At 38.2% G+C, this 20,027-nt stretch overlaps 1 protein-coding gene across 1 annotated transcript in view; it reads left to right on the top strand.

Annotated features, from left to right (window-relative positions):
- Positions 1–4,173: 4,173 nt before the first annotated feature.
- LOC122058407 (dnaJ homolog subfamily B member 13-like) overlaps positions 4,174–20,027 on the top strand; it is a 29,586-nt gene continuing 13,732 nt past the window's right edge. The window contains exons 1-2 of the mRNA XM_042621080.1: positions 4,174–4,527; positions 4,637–5,067. Of these exons, the coding sequence (XP_042477014.1) occupies positions 4,363–4,527; positions 4,637–5,067 (596 nt within the window). The 5' untranslated portion in view covers positions 4,174–4,362. The remainder of the gene's footprint in view (positions 4,528–4,636; positions 5,068–20,027) is intronic.

A 20,027-nucleotide genomic window follows, 5' to 3' on the forward strand; every position in this document is an offset into this window, starting at 1 on the left:
GTATGCTTGTCCACCATGCAACCACCAAATGGCTAGGTCTAGCAGACAAAACGCACACACCCTGCAATCAAGCATTACATATGACACATAGTCACATCCATATAACATATGATATTCATGATTCGTCCAACTGCCTATATCCATAGAGCAATAAACTATCTAGGGGTGACAAAACCTAACCTGAATCGATAAAAGTGACTGAAAATGAATGAAAAAAGCCAACCAAAATCGACCGAAAAAACCAAGATCGAACCAAACCTTTGGACTGAGATATGTTAGGACCGGCTGCAAACCAGTCCAAACTAAGCTGACCAATAACTAAACCGAAACCAATAAAAAATAAATAATTATGAGATTATAAATTGGTGAATGGACTATCCATTTTTTACGATATTAGTAGGAATATTTTTTGTTATAAGGGGAATTGTAACAAATCACTGAATAAGAGGTTATGAATAGGAAAATTGATTTGTAAATTGTAACAATGCTTCCATTGATTTCCTTGTTCACTATATAAAATTAGTTGGATAGTTAAATGAATGATTGAATAATAAGGTTCATTTTGTGATTTCTATATTAGTTATCTTCTTATTAATTAGTTATCTATTGATTTCAACATTAGTTACATTTTTCTCACAATGATAAATAAATCATGATTTAGTAAAAAAATTGAAGTAACGTGTATTTTCGTCAAATCTTTCATCACTACAGGTTGTGAATGTAAGATTTCATTAGGTTCAAGCCCAATAATAAACCAAACCAAACCAGTATTAACATGATATTGAAAAACTAAAATAAATCGAAATCAAATTAAAACGAAATTGAAACAGACCAATAACCAAAGTTCCTCAACGGATTGGTTTTGATCTCCCTCATTCCTAGACAAAAACTTATTAGACCCAACCGAACCGACCGATTGACACTTCTAACCCTACCCAGGGTCTCATATATTACTCGATCAATACTTAACTAGCTTTTGACTGATACAATAGTCCAAGTGCTAAAACACATAGTCTTAGACAAAGGCTACAATCCAATTTCTGTCAAGCCCCAACATAACATGTTACAATATATGAAAATGAAAATAAGTACTAGTCCCAAACCCCCTTATAGTGCCTAAAGTATTGCTACACATACAACCTAGGCCAAATAAAATAGACTTGTACGTAAAGAAGTGATTAGCTTCCCCTTGTAATCTCACTCTGTGACGATTCATAGTGGTTCCCAATCAACTATTGGAATCTTCAATTGACCTCTGAGAAAGGGAGATTTGAATGTTCAAGTGCACTAGTAAGGTGGTCCCCTGACTCCCCTTATCGTCTTCCTCCTCCTCCACACACAGACACAAGCTCCTTTGACTTCAATAAGTCTCAGCAATCTTCTCCCCACTTAAATGCAGCTTCATAAACATCAACAAGTTAGTTAGGTGAATTTAAACTCATTCATGCACACAGGCCTTCAATGGAGAAGTTTCTTAAAAAATGGAGCTTGGGAGGACACCCAAACTCTCTCTTCTTGTTGTGGTTATGTAGTTCTTAAGAAATACAACACATTGTAATTTGAATATCCAAATTTGGGTGTATGGTTAAGGAAATATTGCATTTTGAAAATGGACCAACCAAAACACATTAAAGGAGTCATTAGAGGTCAATTATGTGCACCCGTGCAACACCGTAACACTGGGTGTACAACTACCATTATTGATTTTGCGGGCTCAATAATGACCATAAAATGGGCGCCATTCATCAGCGTAATTCACACTTAATCGTAACTACAAGATCCTAATATCATGTTGCTGTGAACTGTAACTCAAAAAGTTTCGAGACATGTTTCGTCCCATGATTGGTCAACATACTCGGGCTCTGTCCCAGGCCATTAGATCTTCTCTAACTATTGGGAAGCAACAATGACTATGCGATACCAATCGGAGCCATAGAAAGAGCACGATTCCAATCAATGTCAAGGAAATGAAATCTCTAATATCTCGCTCCATATATGTGCAACTACCTCAACTTACAAATAATCACTGTGCTTGGACAATCAGAGGCCACACGATAGCATCTTTGGCATCTCTATACAATGTAAAAGCATTTCTTCCATTGGATTCAAATATGTGTTGCATTGAGGAATCTGGGTTGCTGAAAGGCATCTTCAACATATTTAATAAAATAAAAAAGATCATAAAATAGTAGAGAGTGTGTGCATGATAAATATGATGGAAATGACAAAAAGACCTCTAAGGTCAAATGAAGTATAGGAAATTAAAATAAAATGTAAAAATCCTAAAAAATAAGAAAAGTGTAAAAGGCTAAATCTATTAAAAATGAATAAATAACTTTAAAAAGTATGCAAAGAGGAAAAAAATCCTATTACGACAATGACAAACCAAAATGAACAAAATAAAAAAGCGAAACCGATAAAAAAAGCACATATTGTTGTATCATATTTTATTGTGTTTACTTGCATGTCCCACCCCTCACTGGGATTCGTAGAAACTCATCCCGTTTGTATATTTTTTTTAAGATGTTAATTTAGGCATTCCCTCCTATGCCATTGTGGAGACTCCAACATTGTTTGGAAATGAGCTGTGGGCATAGGAGATAACAAAGCATGAACAAGGTTGTGTTTGTGATGAATGTGCCCACGGGGCACCTTGAGGATGACATGGCTTATTCTACCTTTTGATTCTATTGGGTATATACTTGATGTAAACTTAATAGGTAGTTACTTGTAATTATGAACCGGCAGGTTTGAATATTTTTGTGTAAATATATTAAGTATCAGTAGAAGTTCACCAATTGTAATTATATTGATGTTTATTAAATTCTTGTGGATTTTAGTTCATTTCATGAATTTGTGATCTTAAAGTACCACATCAGAGATCCTGCTTGGATTGTTGGATATGAGATTGTGTCAAAGTCACTGGCCTTTAGGTAAGTGAAGGTGGGGTTTGACATTTTTAATACAACATGTAACTTTTGTCCCCTCCTTAAGTAGTTTTGAATACTCCTAATACTACATGAGAATTCAATTTTAGATCAAGTTTGAATATTAAAATTTTAAGTGGCACAATCAATTAATAAGGATCTCTTAATTGATAAGATATGATGCTACGATTGGACGAATAAAGAGTAATTCAGACATTCATAAATAGTGGGTGGGAGTTAATGATGAAACATTTATTATTCTAGGGATCTTATAATTGGGCCAAATCACTTAGATAAAGAAATTCTTTATTCACCATAGGTGGCGAAAAACTTTATCCTAAAAAGTATTTTTACACTTGGAGGTTAATTATTGTGGGGAAGATTTCTTTATCTAAACAAATGGAATCTTTGTGAAAACTTGAATATTATAAATTCCTAGATTGACAGATTATAAATAAATGTCTAGTTTGCTAACCTATATTTGGTACTTGACAAGTTGGATAGGCTGAAACATGTGAACAAGTAGATCCAAAGATAATAACTTTCATGTTTACTCTCAGCCTAAACAGAGTTTGTCATGTGACAAAACAAAGCATTTAAAAATTATGAGAGATTAAGAGTATCAGATTGGGACAAGAACAGAGCAATAGAAACAAGACGACCCCTTAAGAAAGGGAAACAACCTACCCATCAAGTTATTGTTATGGTTTTGGATTTGAATTTTGGAACAATTAGTAATTGAGATGGCTTAATTATGGGATAGGGCTTCCAACGGTTTTAGAACTGAAAGACCAATTTAGAACCAATTTGAGTTGGATGCACAGGACTTGTATTGATGGAGATTTTCTTTTCAGTATTTTGGTTCATATTTTTGTTTATATACTTACGGATGGATAATCTGCATAAGAATAAACATTTATACCCTCAAGAGAGATCCATTAGGGCTTTTTTTTTGGTAAGAGATCTAAGTAGTAGTCTTTTTTTTTTTTTCCGAAGATCTAAGTAGTAGTTGGAGTTTAGTAAGCATGCATGAACACATATGATAATGCATGCCTGTATATATTTAATTGAATAAATTTTCAAATTTGACATGTGGTTAATCTAGATTATATCCTCTCTATCCAACGATGAGAACAACCACATCATTATTTATTTGTAAGATCTGTGGGCCGGAACGATCAGAACAGCCGTATCACTATCTATTGTTAAGATCTGTGGGCCGGAAATGGGCTCATACACGGGATCTCTTCTGTCTGTTACGGACCGACATAACGGAGCGGAGGCCCACCGGAGAGCCCTTTCTCATGACTGCTTCCTTTCTCTCTCTTCTCCCCTTACCTTCTCTGTCGCTCTCTCCAGTGTCTAGTCGAAAATTCCGGCCAAAATCTCAGGTTAATTAAAGCAAACACGCGAGGGGTAAGAGGGAGAGGGCGAGATGGGGGTGGATTACTACAAGGTTTTACAGGTAGACCGAAGCGCGAAAGAAGATGATTTGAAGAAAGCGTATCGGAAGCTCGCCATGAAATGGCATCCAGACAAGAACCCCAGGAGCAAGAAAGAAGCCGAGGCCAAATTCAAGCAAATTTCTGAAGCTTACGACGTAACAGATCTCTCAAATCTCTGCATCTTCGATTCTGAATCCAATCTTCTCTTCAATTCCCTTATCTTTTATCTATCTGGTAGTAATTTTTGTTTTCTTATATTGAAAGGTTCTGAGTGATCCACAAAAGCGAGCAGTCTACGACCAGTATGGCGAAGAAGGGCTCAAGGGTCAGGTTCCACCTCCCGGTGCAGGTGGGTTCTCCGGCATGCCTGATGTTGGTGGTGGTGGGCCAACCATGTTCCGCTTCAACCCAAGGAACGCCGACGACATCTTCTCTGAGTTTTTCGGGTTGTCGACTCCCTTCGGAGGTATGGGCGACATGGGTGGCCGTGGTGGTGGCCCTAGCCCTGCTTTCTCGAGGAGCATATTTGGGGAAGATATATTCTCTCAGTTAAGGGGCGGAGGTGGTGAGGCCTCGAGTAATGCTCTCCGTAAGGCTCCCCCGATCGAAAGGACCCTCCCTTGTAATTTGGAGGATTTGTACAAGGGAACCACCAAGAAGATGAAGATTTCTAGGGATGTCACTGATCCTAGTGGGTGAGTTCACTTCTTCTTCTTTTTTTTTTTTTTTTTTTCAGGTTTAGCTGCTTGGCTTGGATTTCATTGAATTGATTGTTTATTTGGATTTAAAAAAAAAAAAAATAGTTGCAATGATGATGTCTTGCTCATTGGGATGTTGCTTGTGAAATAGATAGTGTCTGTAACTAGGAACAACTATCAAGTTCAAGTTTCGCACTTTGTTGCTTTTGGGTCTCTCATATTCATAGAGGGGGAGATTGGTTGTTAATGGTCTGGCAGAGTGTGGAATGTGTTTAGATTTTTATGTAGCTTGATCTTCCAGTATTCCCTTGGAATGGGCATTGAATTTCCATTTTTTTAACTTGATTTTCTTTTTGCAATAGTACCACTGTCTATATAGCATTATTTGTCGATGGAATAATGGGTATAAGAGAAAATTTGAGTTATTTATCACTTGAATCGTAGCAAATCTTAACTCAAATAATTTGGGTACTGGACTTGAAAAGAGAATTTTTTGATTTTGATTATTTACATCTGAATTAATGATTTTGTGAAATTGTTCAAGTAACGTTTGAAACTGCGCTTTTTTTCCTACTGACGGAATTAACTTTCTAGTTCACTTAACTTATTTATATCTTTTTATTTCAGTTAAGGTTTTTTCCCACTGTCTTTTTGAAATACTACTAAAATCATCTATTTACCATATAGCACACTTCTCCTATTCCTTATTTTAAAATAGTTTTGAATCTATAAACAAAATATAGGACTTATTACTTATCATTGAGGATGGGTTATACCTTGGAACAGTTATCTTTATATATCACTAGCTTCTAGATCATCTCTGAGTTTTGTGGTCTAAGGGTGCGAATTATCGATGTGGTTTTCTTAGCGTAAGGGTTTTATTTTGCAAGTGGTTGAAGCTTGAGTATTATTTGCTTTTTTTCACTCTCAGGCATAAGAGCAAGGAAAGCACATCTATAAAGTCCTTTATATGGGGCTTTTATGAAATATGGCCTCACTGAAAACATGCTAAGAAGCATGCTTTACATATATGATTACTGGTGTTGTATAAATGGAACTGTTTAGGAAAAAAAATCAGGGCAGGTGCCTGACATTTTGAAGGCCACAGGCATAGTCCTGAACAATGACCACCAGAAAACAGCCCCTTAGCCGAAAAAAAAAAAAAAAAAAAAAAAAAAGACAATGCAAAGAGGCAGAGCCGCTACAATTAAAAATCAGGGTGGTCAGGGCTGGCACCCAGGTGTCCTGAGTCTCCTGACACCTTCCAAACCCTAACATTTCGTTACAACACTGGCTTATTCAGCACAAGCGTTGTGAAGTAGTATCAGTGCTGCTGGAATTTTTGTATGAGAGAGACAATTTTCATTAATTGTATCTCTAAGAAAAAAAATTGTTTAGTCAAAGTAAACAACTGGTTGCTTTAATTGTCAAGAAATGAAGGGCCAACCAATGTTTACATTAATGGACCTATATCTATATCTCGAAATAGAACTAAAATCATCCTCAACCTTACGTGTAATGCAGTTACATTACTTTAGGGTCTTACCTAAACTAACTTTAGTAATTAAAATGCATTTAGGGCATTTCCTAAACAAACCTAAGTAAGATTAATCGAGTCTCAACAATATCAATCATACTGAAATTAGAAAAAAATTACGGTCAATTGCAATTTCATATTTCCCATTGGCAAAGATCTTTTATTTAACAATTCAAATGTCTTCCATTGACAATTCTTGAGGCTCAAATTTTGTGAATGTGTTTTCCACGTCATTGTTTATCTGTCTGGTTTGTTCTAAGATAATTAATTGTAAATAGAATTTCTTAATTATCTGTAATTATCATTCAATGAACAATTCTTTACACATCATTACCATTGAAAATCATTTAATATACTCACAAGTCATACTGATCAGAAGATAGATTCACCAATCAAAGAATAAGACATCTATGATAGATTTTTGACTAAAGATCATTGCCTTGTAGTCATTGAGAACTGCAACCCCCTCCCCTCCTTTTCATGGGTAACAGAATTTTATTGATAATGATGAAAGAAAATATAGTACAACAAGAAAAGCAGGGGCTAGCAAAAACCGGCCTAGAATACGGGGAAAAGGAAACACATTCCTAATCCTAACCCAAGCAAACACACAAAAGAGAAGGGAAATGATGCAATTATGACACTGTTGTTTGGGCTGTTTTTGTAATTTATTGATTTATTTTTGTTTCTGTTAATATAGTCATAGGAAAGTGTGTGGAGTCAGTCTGATTTAAACTCTACTTTAGTGTTAGTGTTGGGGTCAACTTTATTTTCAATTGTAACCCATGACAGGATAATTTTGGTGATTGAATGAAATTTGAATTTGGGTTACCTTTCACTGCCGTGGAAGTGGAGCTGCATTCTCCTGTTCCTCCCTTTCTCTGCTTGTGATACATCCTCCCAGGTGTGTCTTTCTTATTTCTTCTTCTTTTCCGACTTAATAATTTCTTCCTCTTTCTGTTTCACTTTCATCAAAGCCTTTCAGTTGTGCTCTGTTCTGGGCATCATCTGCAGTCCTCATAGGCGTAACTAGGTAAATGAACTCCATCTATATAGACCTCTTCACCCTAAGGTTTTAGATGTGAATTGACCAGTCCTAGTGGATTATAACCCCAGTCCCTTACCACGGAGCTTCTCCATTTACAGGAACCAATTCGGAAATCAACTAGAAGCTGTTCATACCGCCATGTTCATATCCTGTAATTAAAACCTTTTATTGAGTTGTTTATATGAGTGTTGGTTGACTGAACCTTGTAGCTCTTGAATTAGCAACCTTCTCCTAGCTGCTCTAACCAATTGTATGTCTAAAGAGTGAGATAACACAGCGTTAGCAAAGGGAGATTACGGCTGGGGCTGTTCTGTCGAGAGGTTAGGGATGGTTAGTATTATGAATTACAATTAAGGACAGCATTGTCCTTGATATGGGAAGGACCATACTTCCTTAATTTGTTTTCACTTTGACCCTACCTTTCTTGAAATCCGAATTATGATTTCCCTCTTTAATTTAATTACTTATGTCCTGAGACTCTGTTTGTTCCCCAATTGGTCATAAACTATTCTCTGACTTTACAAAATTTCCACTGCTCCTTTAAAAATGATTTATTTGTTATTTGTGGGCCCATAACGATCCAAATTCAGGGTTTTTGGATCCAGGATGGCATCAATTGGTATTAGAGCCGAAATTCCAATTTTCTAACCATGATAGGACCCTCTCACATCACCAATCCTTAGCTCTACAAGTTGTACAAGGAGTTACAGGAAAACCAGCAAAGGAGTCAGGTAAAATATGACGAGTTCATGGAAGAAACTCAAGGTACCCCCTTTGAGATTCTTGCCTTTATTAAGTGAGCTGAAAAGCAAGATGAAACAGGACCGTCTACACCAATTCCTCAGTTGTGTACCTTATGAATTGCAGATATGCCTTAGAGGCAGCGACCCGATCTAGTTATTCCTAGGATGTCACATGAAAATTTTCCAACAGGGACTATGGCATAAAGGTTGGGTTTCTAGATTTTGATGGCGAGAATGGACCTGAGGATTTTCTTGACTGGTCAACTAAAGTCGAGAAATTTTTTGCTTACAAGTCTTTCCCACATGAAAATAAGTGTGAGCTCATCCTTGATAAATTCACTAGTTATGCTTGCTCATGGTGGGATGGCGTGCTATAGTTGAGACTTATTAGACGACTTGGACTGGTTACAAATGGGAGCTTATGAAGCAAATACTGCATGAAAAATTTGTTCCTCCTAATTTTCAGAAGATGTTTTTCCTTGAGATGGTCAACTTTCACCAAGGTAAGTGTGGATGCCTACACCATGGAGTTCCACATATTATCTTCAAGGTGTAGACTCTAAGAGACGGAGATCAGCAACGGGTGTTAAGTTACATTATTGAGTTGAACACAAAGATTAGATTAGATCTTGCCAGTAATGATTTCAAATCAGTCGATGTGGCAGCTGCATATGCTGAGATAGTTGAAGAAAAGTGCAACCATTTGAAGGACAGGCTTAAGACTTCTCCAACTTACAGGTCTATACTAAATATTGAGGAAAGGAACATTGGGCCTCATAAGGTTGACGACAAGATGCTAGAGATCTCTAAAAGTAACGATTGGCTAAAAAATATTATGTGCTACAATTGTGGTGAGAAAGGTCACTTCGGTAACGGGTGTCCCAATAAGTGCCATCCTCTGAATATAACTGATGAGCTATTGGAAAATGATAACACTGAGGTTTATAAGGGTTGTCCTAATCCAAATGAAGCCCTTGGTGATATCATGATGATGAGGTTGAAGCTAACTTGGCTAGTCTCACTTCCTTCACCAGCAGAGTAGTAGAGAAGGCTCCCCTCTTCTGACAGAAGGGTATATTATTACATGATGAATATTCGATGGCATATCATACAATTGTCGACATTGGAGAAGAAGCCAACCTCATCTGCCTAAAATTAGTTTGGGCACTTCAGCTTACACGAAAGCAATTGGCAAGAAAATTTACTTTTGAGTTGTGAGGTTTTGGGTGTAATGCTAGAAAAGAGGCCATTGCAGTTGTACGTTTTAACTTACAGTTTGGGCTTCTTCAGTATCAGGTGCCTGGCCTAGTGAGCCCCCTAGCGTATTATGAGATTCCATTAGGGCGACCATGGCAGTACCAGGCTGGTATACTATATTATGGTGCACAAAACACCATCATGGTGAAACAAGGAAGGCAAACACTTCTGATGTTGCCTGATGAGTTGATGGATATGCCTCGATGAAGACAGTTTTCTCCTCCAGTTATGGTCATTCTCTCCCACTCATGAAATTATGGTTTGGACTGTCTTCCTCGGGATATGTGCTACATTAGTGTCGAATTCATTATAAGGGCATCTTGGGTTTGTGACCGAACTTGATGGAGTTGAGTTCTTTAAGAGCGGGTGAGCTGATGCAGTTATGTGCATGGTTATTTAGGCCCTTTTTTTTTTGTTGATAGAGTTGTAGGAAAGAGTATGGGGTCTGATTTAAACTCTACTTCACTGTTAAAGTTGGAGTCAAATTTGTTTTCAGTTTTAGAGTTTGTTTAGAAGTTCCTTTCTTTCTTTTATATAAGGTTGTAACCAGGGATGGTTTTGGTGATTGAATGAAATTTGAATTTGGGTTACCGTTCATGGTTGTGGTGCTGCGTTATGTTGCTCCCCTTTCTTTGCTCACAATACATTGTCCTGGCCTCCGAGGTGTATCTTTCTTATTCCTTCTTCTTCGACCTTATAATTTCTTCCTTTTTCTGTTTCAGTTTCATTCAAGTGTTTCAGTTGTGCTCTGTTCTGGGCATCATCTGCAGTCCTCATGGGATGGGGTCAAACAAACTCCATCTATATAGACCTGTTCACCCTGAGGTCTTGGGTGTGAATTACCAGTCCTAGGCAACTCTAATCCTAGTCCCTTATCCTGCGAAGCTCACCCATTTACAGTAACCAACTCAGACATCAATTAGTACCTGTTCTTACTGCCATGTTCAGAACCTGCATTTAAAACCTTTCTTTGAGTTGTTTATGTAAGTGCCGGTTGACCAAACCTAGTAGCTTTGAATTAGTATCCTTCTCCTAGCCGCTCTAACCAATTGGATGTCCAAAGAGTAAGATAACGCAGCGCTAGCAAAGGGAGATTATGGCTGGCTTTGTTCTACTGAGAGGTTAGGAATGGCTACTGTTATGAATTACAATTAAGGACAGCATTGTCCTTAATTATGGGAAGGCCCGTACTTAATTTGTTTGACTTTGACCCTACCTTTCTTGAAATCTCAATTACGATCTCTCTTTAATTAAATACTTTTCCCTCCTAGACCCTGTTTGTTCCTTCCAAGTGGGTCCTAAACTATTCTCCGAATTTATGAAATTGCCACTGCTCCTTTAAAATTGATTTATTTGTTATTTGTGGGTCCATGATGATCCAAATTCAAGGGTTTCGGATCCAGGATCGCATCAGGAAAAAGGCAAAAGAGTGAGGCTACGAGGACAACCCCTTGAAAGAGGTCCTCTGGGGACCTGCTTTGTTTTGAAATCAAAGTGACCTTACAGCAGCAGTAGGAATTTTTCTAGGTTGCCTTTTATTCCAAAAAGGTGCTGGTCTTTAGAGGACACTTTCAAGCCGGTCCCCTTGACATCTCCAAAGGCAAAAATTCAACCATAAATACATTCATAGAGGTCATGATATAGGAAAGGGAACGGAAATCACGTATTACAGGTGCAAACTAGGGTTCCAAAATCCCTTATTCGGTCGTTATGGGCCCTTCCAAAGTGATAAAATCTTAAATAAAGGGAACAATGGCTATTTCATAATTTTCAAGACAGTTTAGGACCCTTTGGGTCTGGCAAACAGAATGAGGGACCAAACAGTCATTTAATTTGTAGGAAGGGACCTATCTGGAGAATTCAAAGTGGAGTGGGGAGTGGGGACACAAATTTCTAGCACAGGAAATGTCTCCTAAAATTTCTAGCTGATCAGATGAGAATCAGTGGAGATTCAGTTCTCTATTTGCAGACCCAACGTGATGATAGAACAGGGTATATCAGTTCTCTAACTAATGGATGTTCAAGAAGAATCAATGAGATGGTTATTCATCCAAAAAATAAAAAAATAAGGAAATTAACACCTGAGAAAAATAACTCAAACTTGAGTCCAGCAGGGAGGGAGGAAGAAAAGAATCACTGGCAAGCATGCACCACAGACATTAAAAAAACAATCGGGTCAATCCACCCCGATTCCGATTACTAAAACCTTGTCTCTAGCAGTCGGTCTGAAACCTCGCGCATAAACAGTTGTGATGACCTTCTTCTGTGCAAGGTTACGTGCTCGTACTAGGTCGGCTGAGAAGAGGTTGGCTTTTCTTCAGTGTCAACAGCTGTATGGACTACTGCAGAATCCTCTTTGTATTGTAAAATACCGTTTGGTCTAAAAAGGGGAGCTTTCTCTACAAGTCCATTAGAAAAGGGCCCAAAAGCCTAACTGTGGGCTCTTTCAAGTTTCACTTTCTGTTTCTATTACATTTTCCTGTTAGCTAGGCTAGTTTTATTTGATTGCTAGCTTATGTTTTAAGTTTGGAAGTTAAATTTGAAATAGGAGTTTAGTTTCTGAGTTTTGTTTGGCAGTTGCAATTGGATTACAAGTTCCAATTCCTAGTAGGACTGTTAGATTTTAGATCTACACATGGCCATGTAAGCACATCCCTTTGGGGCCATGGCTGATGAAGCATTTAGTTTTGTTTATGCTGTGTAGATCAATGGTGGTCAGAGCTGAATATTTGTGGACACTAAGGTGGACTCCCTAGCATCCTTTGTGGATTCTCAGGTCTTCTCTTTTCTCCTTCGCATCGTTTTACTCTTTGAAGCATCCAAAGAAATTGCCAGATGAATGTTGGAAAAGCATTGTGGTTCTGATTTACAAAAATAAAGGTGATATTCATAGTTGCAAAAACTATAGAGGCATAAAACTAATAAGTCATATTATGAAGGGTTACTGAAACCAACTTAAGGAAAGAAACTACTATTTTGGCGAACCAAGTTGGTTTTATGCCAGGGAGATCCACGACATAAAGCTATTTACTTAGGAGACTCATAAAATGATTTAGAGATTGCAAGAAGGATCTTCATATGGTCTTTATTGACCCAATAAAAGCTTATGACAGAGAACTAGAGAGTTAATTTGGCAAACTATAAAAGAGAAGTGTTTCAAGTAAATATGTGGATATAATTAAAGATATGTATGATGGTGTGGTGACTAGTGTAAGGATTGTGAGGGGGCATGGTAGTGAATTCTCAATTACAATTGGGTTACATCAAGGATCTACTTTAAGCCCCTGTTTGTTTATGTTTATCATGGATGAATTAACCAGAGGCATTCAAGATGAGGTTCCTTGGTTTATGTTTTTTGCTGATGATATTGTTTTGGTGGATGAGACAAAAATACAGATTAATGCCAAGTTGAAGTTTCAGAGATCAACTATGGAATCAAAAAGTTTCAAGATAAGTAGAATGATGATGGAGTATATGGTATGTAACTTTCGTTACTCGAGGACGGATATTAAGTTTGTGAAAATTGATTAGAGGGAGGTTCTGTAAAGAATTAAAATATGATGGATGAAGTGGAGAGGGGCGTTCGGAGTGTTTGTGTGATCGATGTATCCCTTTAAAATTTAAAGGAAAATTTATAGGATAGTCATACGACCTGCTATGATGTGGTGCGGAATGTTGGTAGTTAAGAAACATCATTTAGATAAACTTAGTGTAGTGGAGATGAAGATGTTGAGAAGGATGAGTGATAAAACTAGGAAGGATAAAGTAAGGAATGATCATATTAGAGTTGGTTTGTGAGTAGACCCAATACATGATAAGCTACGAGAAAGTCATTTGATGTGGTATGCCCATGTTCAACAGAGGTTTTGGATGCTCCAGTATAGAAGAGTGATTTGATTCAGATTGAAGGAACTAAAAGAACTAGGGGTAGACTTAAAATGGCCGTAGGAGAAGTAGTAAGAAAAGATATGCATAGTCTAGGTCTTGTACAAGTATGACATTGAATATAGTTGATTGGAGGGCAAGGATCCATGTATCCGACCACATTTAGTTGGGATTAGGCTAAGTTGTTGGGGTTGAGAATTGGCCTTCAGCCCAATTCTCCAAATCTAAGGCACATAAGAGTAGGGGTGCAATAGGGTCAGGTAGGGTCGGGCTTTTCAAAACCCCAACCCCAACCCTTACCCTGAAATCCTGAATCCTCATAATGTAGCCTTGCCTCGCCCTAAACCCTGACTCGAGGCCTAAAAACCAACCCAAGCCCTACCTTGACAGGCTGCACCCAACCCAGGCCCGCCTTGATTGGCCTTGACTGGATCTCAACCATTCGATCTAAGGGTCTAACCTGGGATAATTTCAACCATTCTAGGGTCTAACTAGGACAAATCCCAGCCCTAGAATCGCTATGAAAGTATAGCCTTAGGGCCCGTTTGTTTGATGGGAGTTTGATGGGTCAACTTGTGCCTGGGCTGCAAGCCTAAACAGGAAAAAAAAGGATCGAACAATGACAAGAAGAAGATGAGGAGATGCAGTCCAAGAGAGGGAAAAAAAAGCAGGAAATCAAAAAAGAATAAAAAAAAAAAAAAAAAAGGGAATCAAACAAGAAGAAGAAAAGAAGGGAGGAGAAGAGGAAACTATTCTAACCTGAATCCAGAATAGAAGATATTCTAACATGTGAAGAATTTTCCATAACATTAAAATGAAAGGGTTTACTGAAACCACAAATTAAACTATAAACTCCTTGAAACCACTTCTATTAAGAAATAGAAACTGAATATTGACCCCAAATCTTACTTAAATCTTCTATAAAACCCCAAATTGAATGTAAAATTATCCCTAATCGCGTTTGCAGGCAGCCTGCGCTTGGACTACAAGCTTTAAGGAAAAGTAAAATGAAAAAAAATGGGATCGAAGAAGAAGATGATGGAGCTTACTCAGCCGGATCGAAGCAGAAGAATTAGAAGATGTTGATGCGCCCTCCGCTTGGATCAAAGCAGAAGAAGAAGATGATGCACCGGGGATCTATCTCTTGCCTTTAACAAACAGATGTGGAATGGGAAGAAGATGCACCATAGATCCTTGATCTTCCTGTTGGGACTTTTATGTGGGCTTAACTGATATCGATTGATCCATTGGGCCAGCAGTTATGGACCCACTCTGATTAGGAAACTCCTAGCCTAATCTATTATGGGAGTGGAATAGGGTTTTAGGGATTCTATTATAAATAGAATCTAATGGTCCCTGCAGCCACTATTTTAATACCTTCATGGTTTTGAAAGCGCAGACTTCCCACACAGGAGTAGTGCGTATTTGAGAGAATTCCAAGGGTGAAAAGCTGCAAAAGATCTTAGCGGATGGAACTCTATTGAGTAGTTCTTCATTGTCATCTTAATAGGACCAATCTTCAAGCACGTGGGACTGAGGTTTGTGATCATTACTCGTGGGGGCTTCTAAACTTACACACTGGTACTCTATTTCCATTTATGGTTCATGAAATGGGGGTGTCCCATTGATTATCATAGATACAGTTAATCTACATGTTTGTGTGTTCTAAGATACATGAGGGAACTATCATTGATCTTTGTTTAGGGACTACACCCATGCTCAATGGGTATATTGTTAATCTCTTTTGTGATTTGTACTTGTATTTTAAATACTATGGGGTTGTTCATATGGTTCTATGGAGTAGAGTCCCTAACACTTCTGCTATCTCTCTCTCTTTCCACCCCTATAACCGCCAAAAAGCCACCAACTAATCCACAATTGCTACGATGCAAACCTAACTACCTAAGCCATTAGGAGCATAGCCCGCCCCTGTGACCAACCCAAGCACCGTCTTAGGCTTCCCTCCTCTGCTCTCCTGAAACAAAAAATATGTGTGTGTGTGTGAGAGAGAGAGAGAGAGAGAGAGTTGGTTTCGTTTTTCCGCCATGCAGGAGAGGAGCAAATGAAGGAGAATGAGTAAAAGAATAAGAAGCTTATAATTTAGGGTTTCCAACCGAGATGACGTGCCATTTTTTTAATGGGGTGTGAAATATGAGAGGGGTAGGGAGTCTCAATCCGTTGGTTCAGTTTCGGTCTGAGTTGAGTCTTTGGTGTGGGAATGGAGAAATTGAAACCAAACCAATAATGAAATATTAGTTTGGTTTTGTTTTGGATTTTTTTTTTATTGTTTAGTTATATGGTTAGTTTACTATACAAATATACAAAAATTAAGTGGAAAAACTTGTTTTACGAATTTTTGGCTGATATTGTAATGCCCCAAATTGAAATTGGCTCGAATAAGACTTTGGTTCTCTATTCAAACTGAACTTGTACAATTTGGTTTCTGCTTCATATTTGGTTCTACATGGATTGGCTATTCAAACACAAAGACCCGAATCATAAGCTCCAAACACCAAGAGTATCCCAAACCTATGAAATTGTAATCTTGAATGAGCCCGAGGAAACACATTCAAGATCGTTCATAGCCAGTGCCTAGAAAGTACCAAAGATGGCATAAATCAACCTTTCGCATACAAATGACTCTCCAGATCTAAAGTAATGGAAACCCGATTGCAGAAATATCAAATTAGACCAAAAGATTGACAATCCACTAAGCAAATTGTCTCATAGAGTCATTTTAGCAAAAGAATGTGTCAGACAGTTAGCTAATTAGGGTTAAAGATTGAGTTGGATTCAAGTGTTACATTACCTTGTGATCAGACTTGGAAACAAAAGCCAGAGAGGCGATGAGAAGGTAAGCAAATAAGAGAGGAAGGATCAGATGGTGGAAAGCATCGCTGCGGCAGTCCAAATAAGAGAGGAGAAAGTGTATGGGGTTGCAAGAGGAAGGAGGAGCGGGATAAGGGTTGGTACATGGCTTTCTAATTAAAAGAATAAATGACGCTCCTACCCTTTGATTTTGAGACTTATGAGTATTATACATAACTAATGTTATATTATTACTGTCTACCTCTTTCTAAGGGTGTTAATTTGGCCAAACTTGCACCCCTACTTGTGAGTTTGTGACAGGCCAATAGGGCCAAACATGAAACATTACGGTTAAAATCATGGTAAAAATATTAGGGACGGGCAGATTAAAAACAGGGCCAAAAGTTGGGATGAAAAAATGAAGGTTGGGCTCAGGGCAGGCCCCCTGACCCTGACTCAAGGCCAAAAATTTTCAGGGTTGGCCGGCCCTCAGGGCCAGAATTTTTATGTTTGGTCCTGTTTAGGATCAGGGCAGGCCAGGAGCGGGTTCAAGCTGCCAGGGCCAAACTTGGACCCCCACATAAGAGAGCAATTTTGGAGAAGGGAGAATTGCAACTCCTGCCAATTTGTGCTAAATGCTTTAACGACTGTGTATTGGACACACTTTAGCAGGGGCATTCTTGTCCTTTCGTGGGAGGTCAAAGTAGTGAATTCTCTATTACAACTGGGGTATAAAGGATTAGCTTTAAGCCTTTATTTGTTTGCGCTCATCATGGATGATTTAACTAGAGATATTTAAGACTGCTTTCTTTGCTATTGATATTGTTTTGGTTGATGAGACAAAAGCAGGGATTATTGCGAAGTTAGAGTTGTAGAGATCAACATTGGAATCAAGAGGTTTTAAGAAGTAAGACAAAGATGGAATATATTATGTGTAACTTTAGTCACACCACAATGGACAACAATATGGTGAAAATTAGGAGAGAGAGATACCGTAAAGTGATCATTTTCGATGTCTAGGGTCAACCATAAATAAAGAAGGTGACATAGAGGATGATGCTTCACAGAGAATTAAAGTGGGATGGATGAAGTGGAGATGTGCGTTTGGAGTGTTTTAACCGACGTTTTCTTTTAAAGCTTAAAGGAAAATTCTTTAGGATTGTTGTATGCCTGACTATAATGTATGGGACGAAATGTTAGGTAGTTAAGAAGTTTCACATGTTATGTGTAGCAGAGATAAGGATGTTGAGATGGATGTGTGGCAAAGCTAGCAAGGATAAAGTAAAGAATGACCATATTAGAGCCGATTTGGGAGTTGCTCTGAAAGATTCGTTTGAGGTGGCATGGCCATGTTCAATGGAGGCCTTGGGATGCACTAGTAAGTAGGAGTGATCTGAATCAAATTGAAGGAACTAAAAGATCTAGGGGCAGGCCAAAAATAACTATTGGAGAAATGGTGAGGAAAGATATGCAGAATTTAGGATGTGTCCCTGGTATAACCTCGAATAGAGCTGATTGGTGAGCTAGGATCCATGTAGCCAACCTCATTTAGGTAGGATTTTTCTTAGTTGTTGTTTTCCTCTCTTTTTACTTTTCTTTTTGGCCTTGCTCAGATCCATGTAGCTGACCCCATTTAATCGGGATATGGCTGAGTTGTTATATTCTTGTCATTTCATGATTAAAACATAAGAAACAAGAGGCTCTATATTTTTTTTTACGGATAAAAAGGGGTGGGAAACTGGTGACGGTGGGTCCCACATGTTAGTTTTTTGGCAAGGAAAGGGAGGGGAAGGAAATGATGGAATAAATACGTTTTAGTTGGGTGAGATTTGGTGGGAGAGGGAGGAAATGGGAGAAGGAGAGAAAGACACAAAATAAACTTTTTCATGAATAGTGCCAAAGTCTTTTAGTCTTACCAAATTGGTAGGATTGTGAAAGTGAGTGGTGTGGGAAAAGGTGGGGTGCCACATCATCAGGTAAGAATAAATCCATTTAATGAGGTTGTCTAGTAAGTTTCCTAACCCACTTAACTAGACACTCATATTTGTGGTAGTTTGTGGGAAACAAATACAAGTTTCCCACCCCTTTTTACCTTTTCCACTTTACTCGTCAAACAAGCAGGGCCTAGCAAAGGGAGAAGGGTTTTTTGTCATCAACCAGAGGAGAGAAGAATTGGAGATAGAAATAGTGCATCCATACTCACTATTGATTGGAGGAGTCAACATATGCTGGATTAGAGGCAAATGACTTGAAGAATTTCATAGTGTGATTGGATGATGAATAGGTCGCTTGGAAAGAATTCAAAAATTTCTGGAGGAAGAAAATGTGAGAGATTCTATGGTTAGCTTACTCCATCATGTTGATTGTTTGCATTAGTAATCTCTCAGGATCTTACAGGTGTATGATGAGTCCTAATCCTCATGAGACACATGTTACATCTGATGTTTGGTATTGTCCTTTAAGCTGGTCCTATGGATTGGTATAGCTCCATTAAGAACAATAGGCCTCGATTCTCCAATTCTGAGAATTGCAACCAGAATTGAGAATTGGAGTTGGATCCAAATGTGGCATTATAATGACATGTATTTTTTTTTTGGTATCCTCTGGGTCTTTATAAACTGTGTCCTTAGCCTAGAAATATGAGATGGTTTCTTGAAATTATCCATTTAGTGGTTGTTGTTTGATTCCTTTGACCATCTCCTAGCTTCTGCCTCCAACTAATTCCTTTCAACAAGCATATCATATTGAGAGAGTTAACAATTTTCCAGTTAACACCTGTCTTTCAATGGGCAATTGCTTTCTGATTGTTCAACCTGCCAAAGATGTCCCATTCTACTTTGATTTCATCTTAACCTCAACATGAATAGCACCTTTCCTCTGGCACTAATGGAATTCCACCATTCCACAATCCATTCTGCAAAACCTGCATGAGTAGCTGGATATCTTTAGACTTCGATGGAGGGGTACTAAAGGTCCCTTTAACATCATAAACCTTGTTATTCCTTGCTTAGTTTATCAGGTATCCAAGGAGTTAGCTGATCTTGGCATCCAATAATATGAGGTGTTCACTGTTGATGCGAAAGCACAGGATGAATAAGGTGGAAGCATCTCTGTTGACCACTTGTTTGGCTAATGAACCAACTGTTCACAACCTCGGAGTAAATATCTGTAAAAACCTACCTAGAATATGATTTAGCTTTACAGAAACCATGGACAAGACAGCAGGTTTTTCTGAAACCAGTTAAGCCTAAGAATGTCAAAATGGCCAGTCTCTGAGTTATCTCTATATGCTTAAGTCAGGGGTTTGGGTAAAGTTATGTAATTAGATCTTTAGATTTTAAAATATGAGCAGGCAGCTTATATAAGTTTGATCACTGTCAACCCATGTGTGTGTGATCACCAAATCCATGTTCCTTGGATTCAGCACTCGGAGGAATAATTCTTTTTCTGAATAAATATTCATTACCAAAGAAAGAAAGAATAGGGAGAATCCTGAAAGGGGAAAGAACAAAGAAAGAAGATATACAAAGTAGATAACAACCTCTCAAGGGGAGAGGGAGAACAAAGAAGAAGAAAGGCCCCAAGAAGCAACAATATACCTGTTCCTTGGGGAGAAAGCACATGTAGAGGAGAGCCTAGAAACTTAAAAATTCAAATGAAATGGATTCCCAAATCTGAC

The sequence above is a fragment of the Macadamia integrifolia genome, chromosome 12 (assembly GCF_013358625.1).
Source record: "Macadamia integrifolia cultivar HAES 741 chromosome 12, SCU_Mint_v3, whole genome shotgun sequence".
NCBI lineage: Eukaryota > Viridiplantae > Streptophyta > Magnoliopsida > Proteales > Proteaceae > Macadamia > Macadamia integrifolia.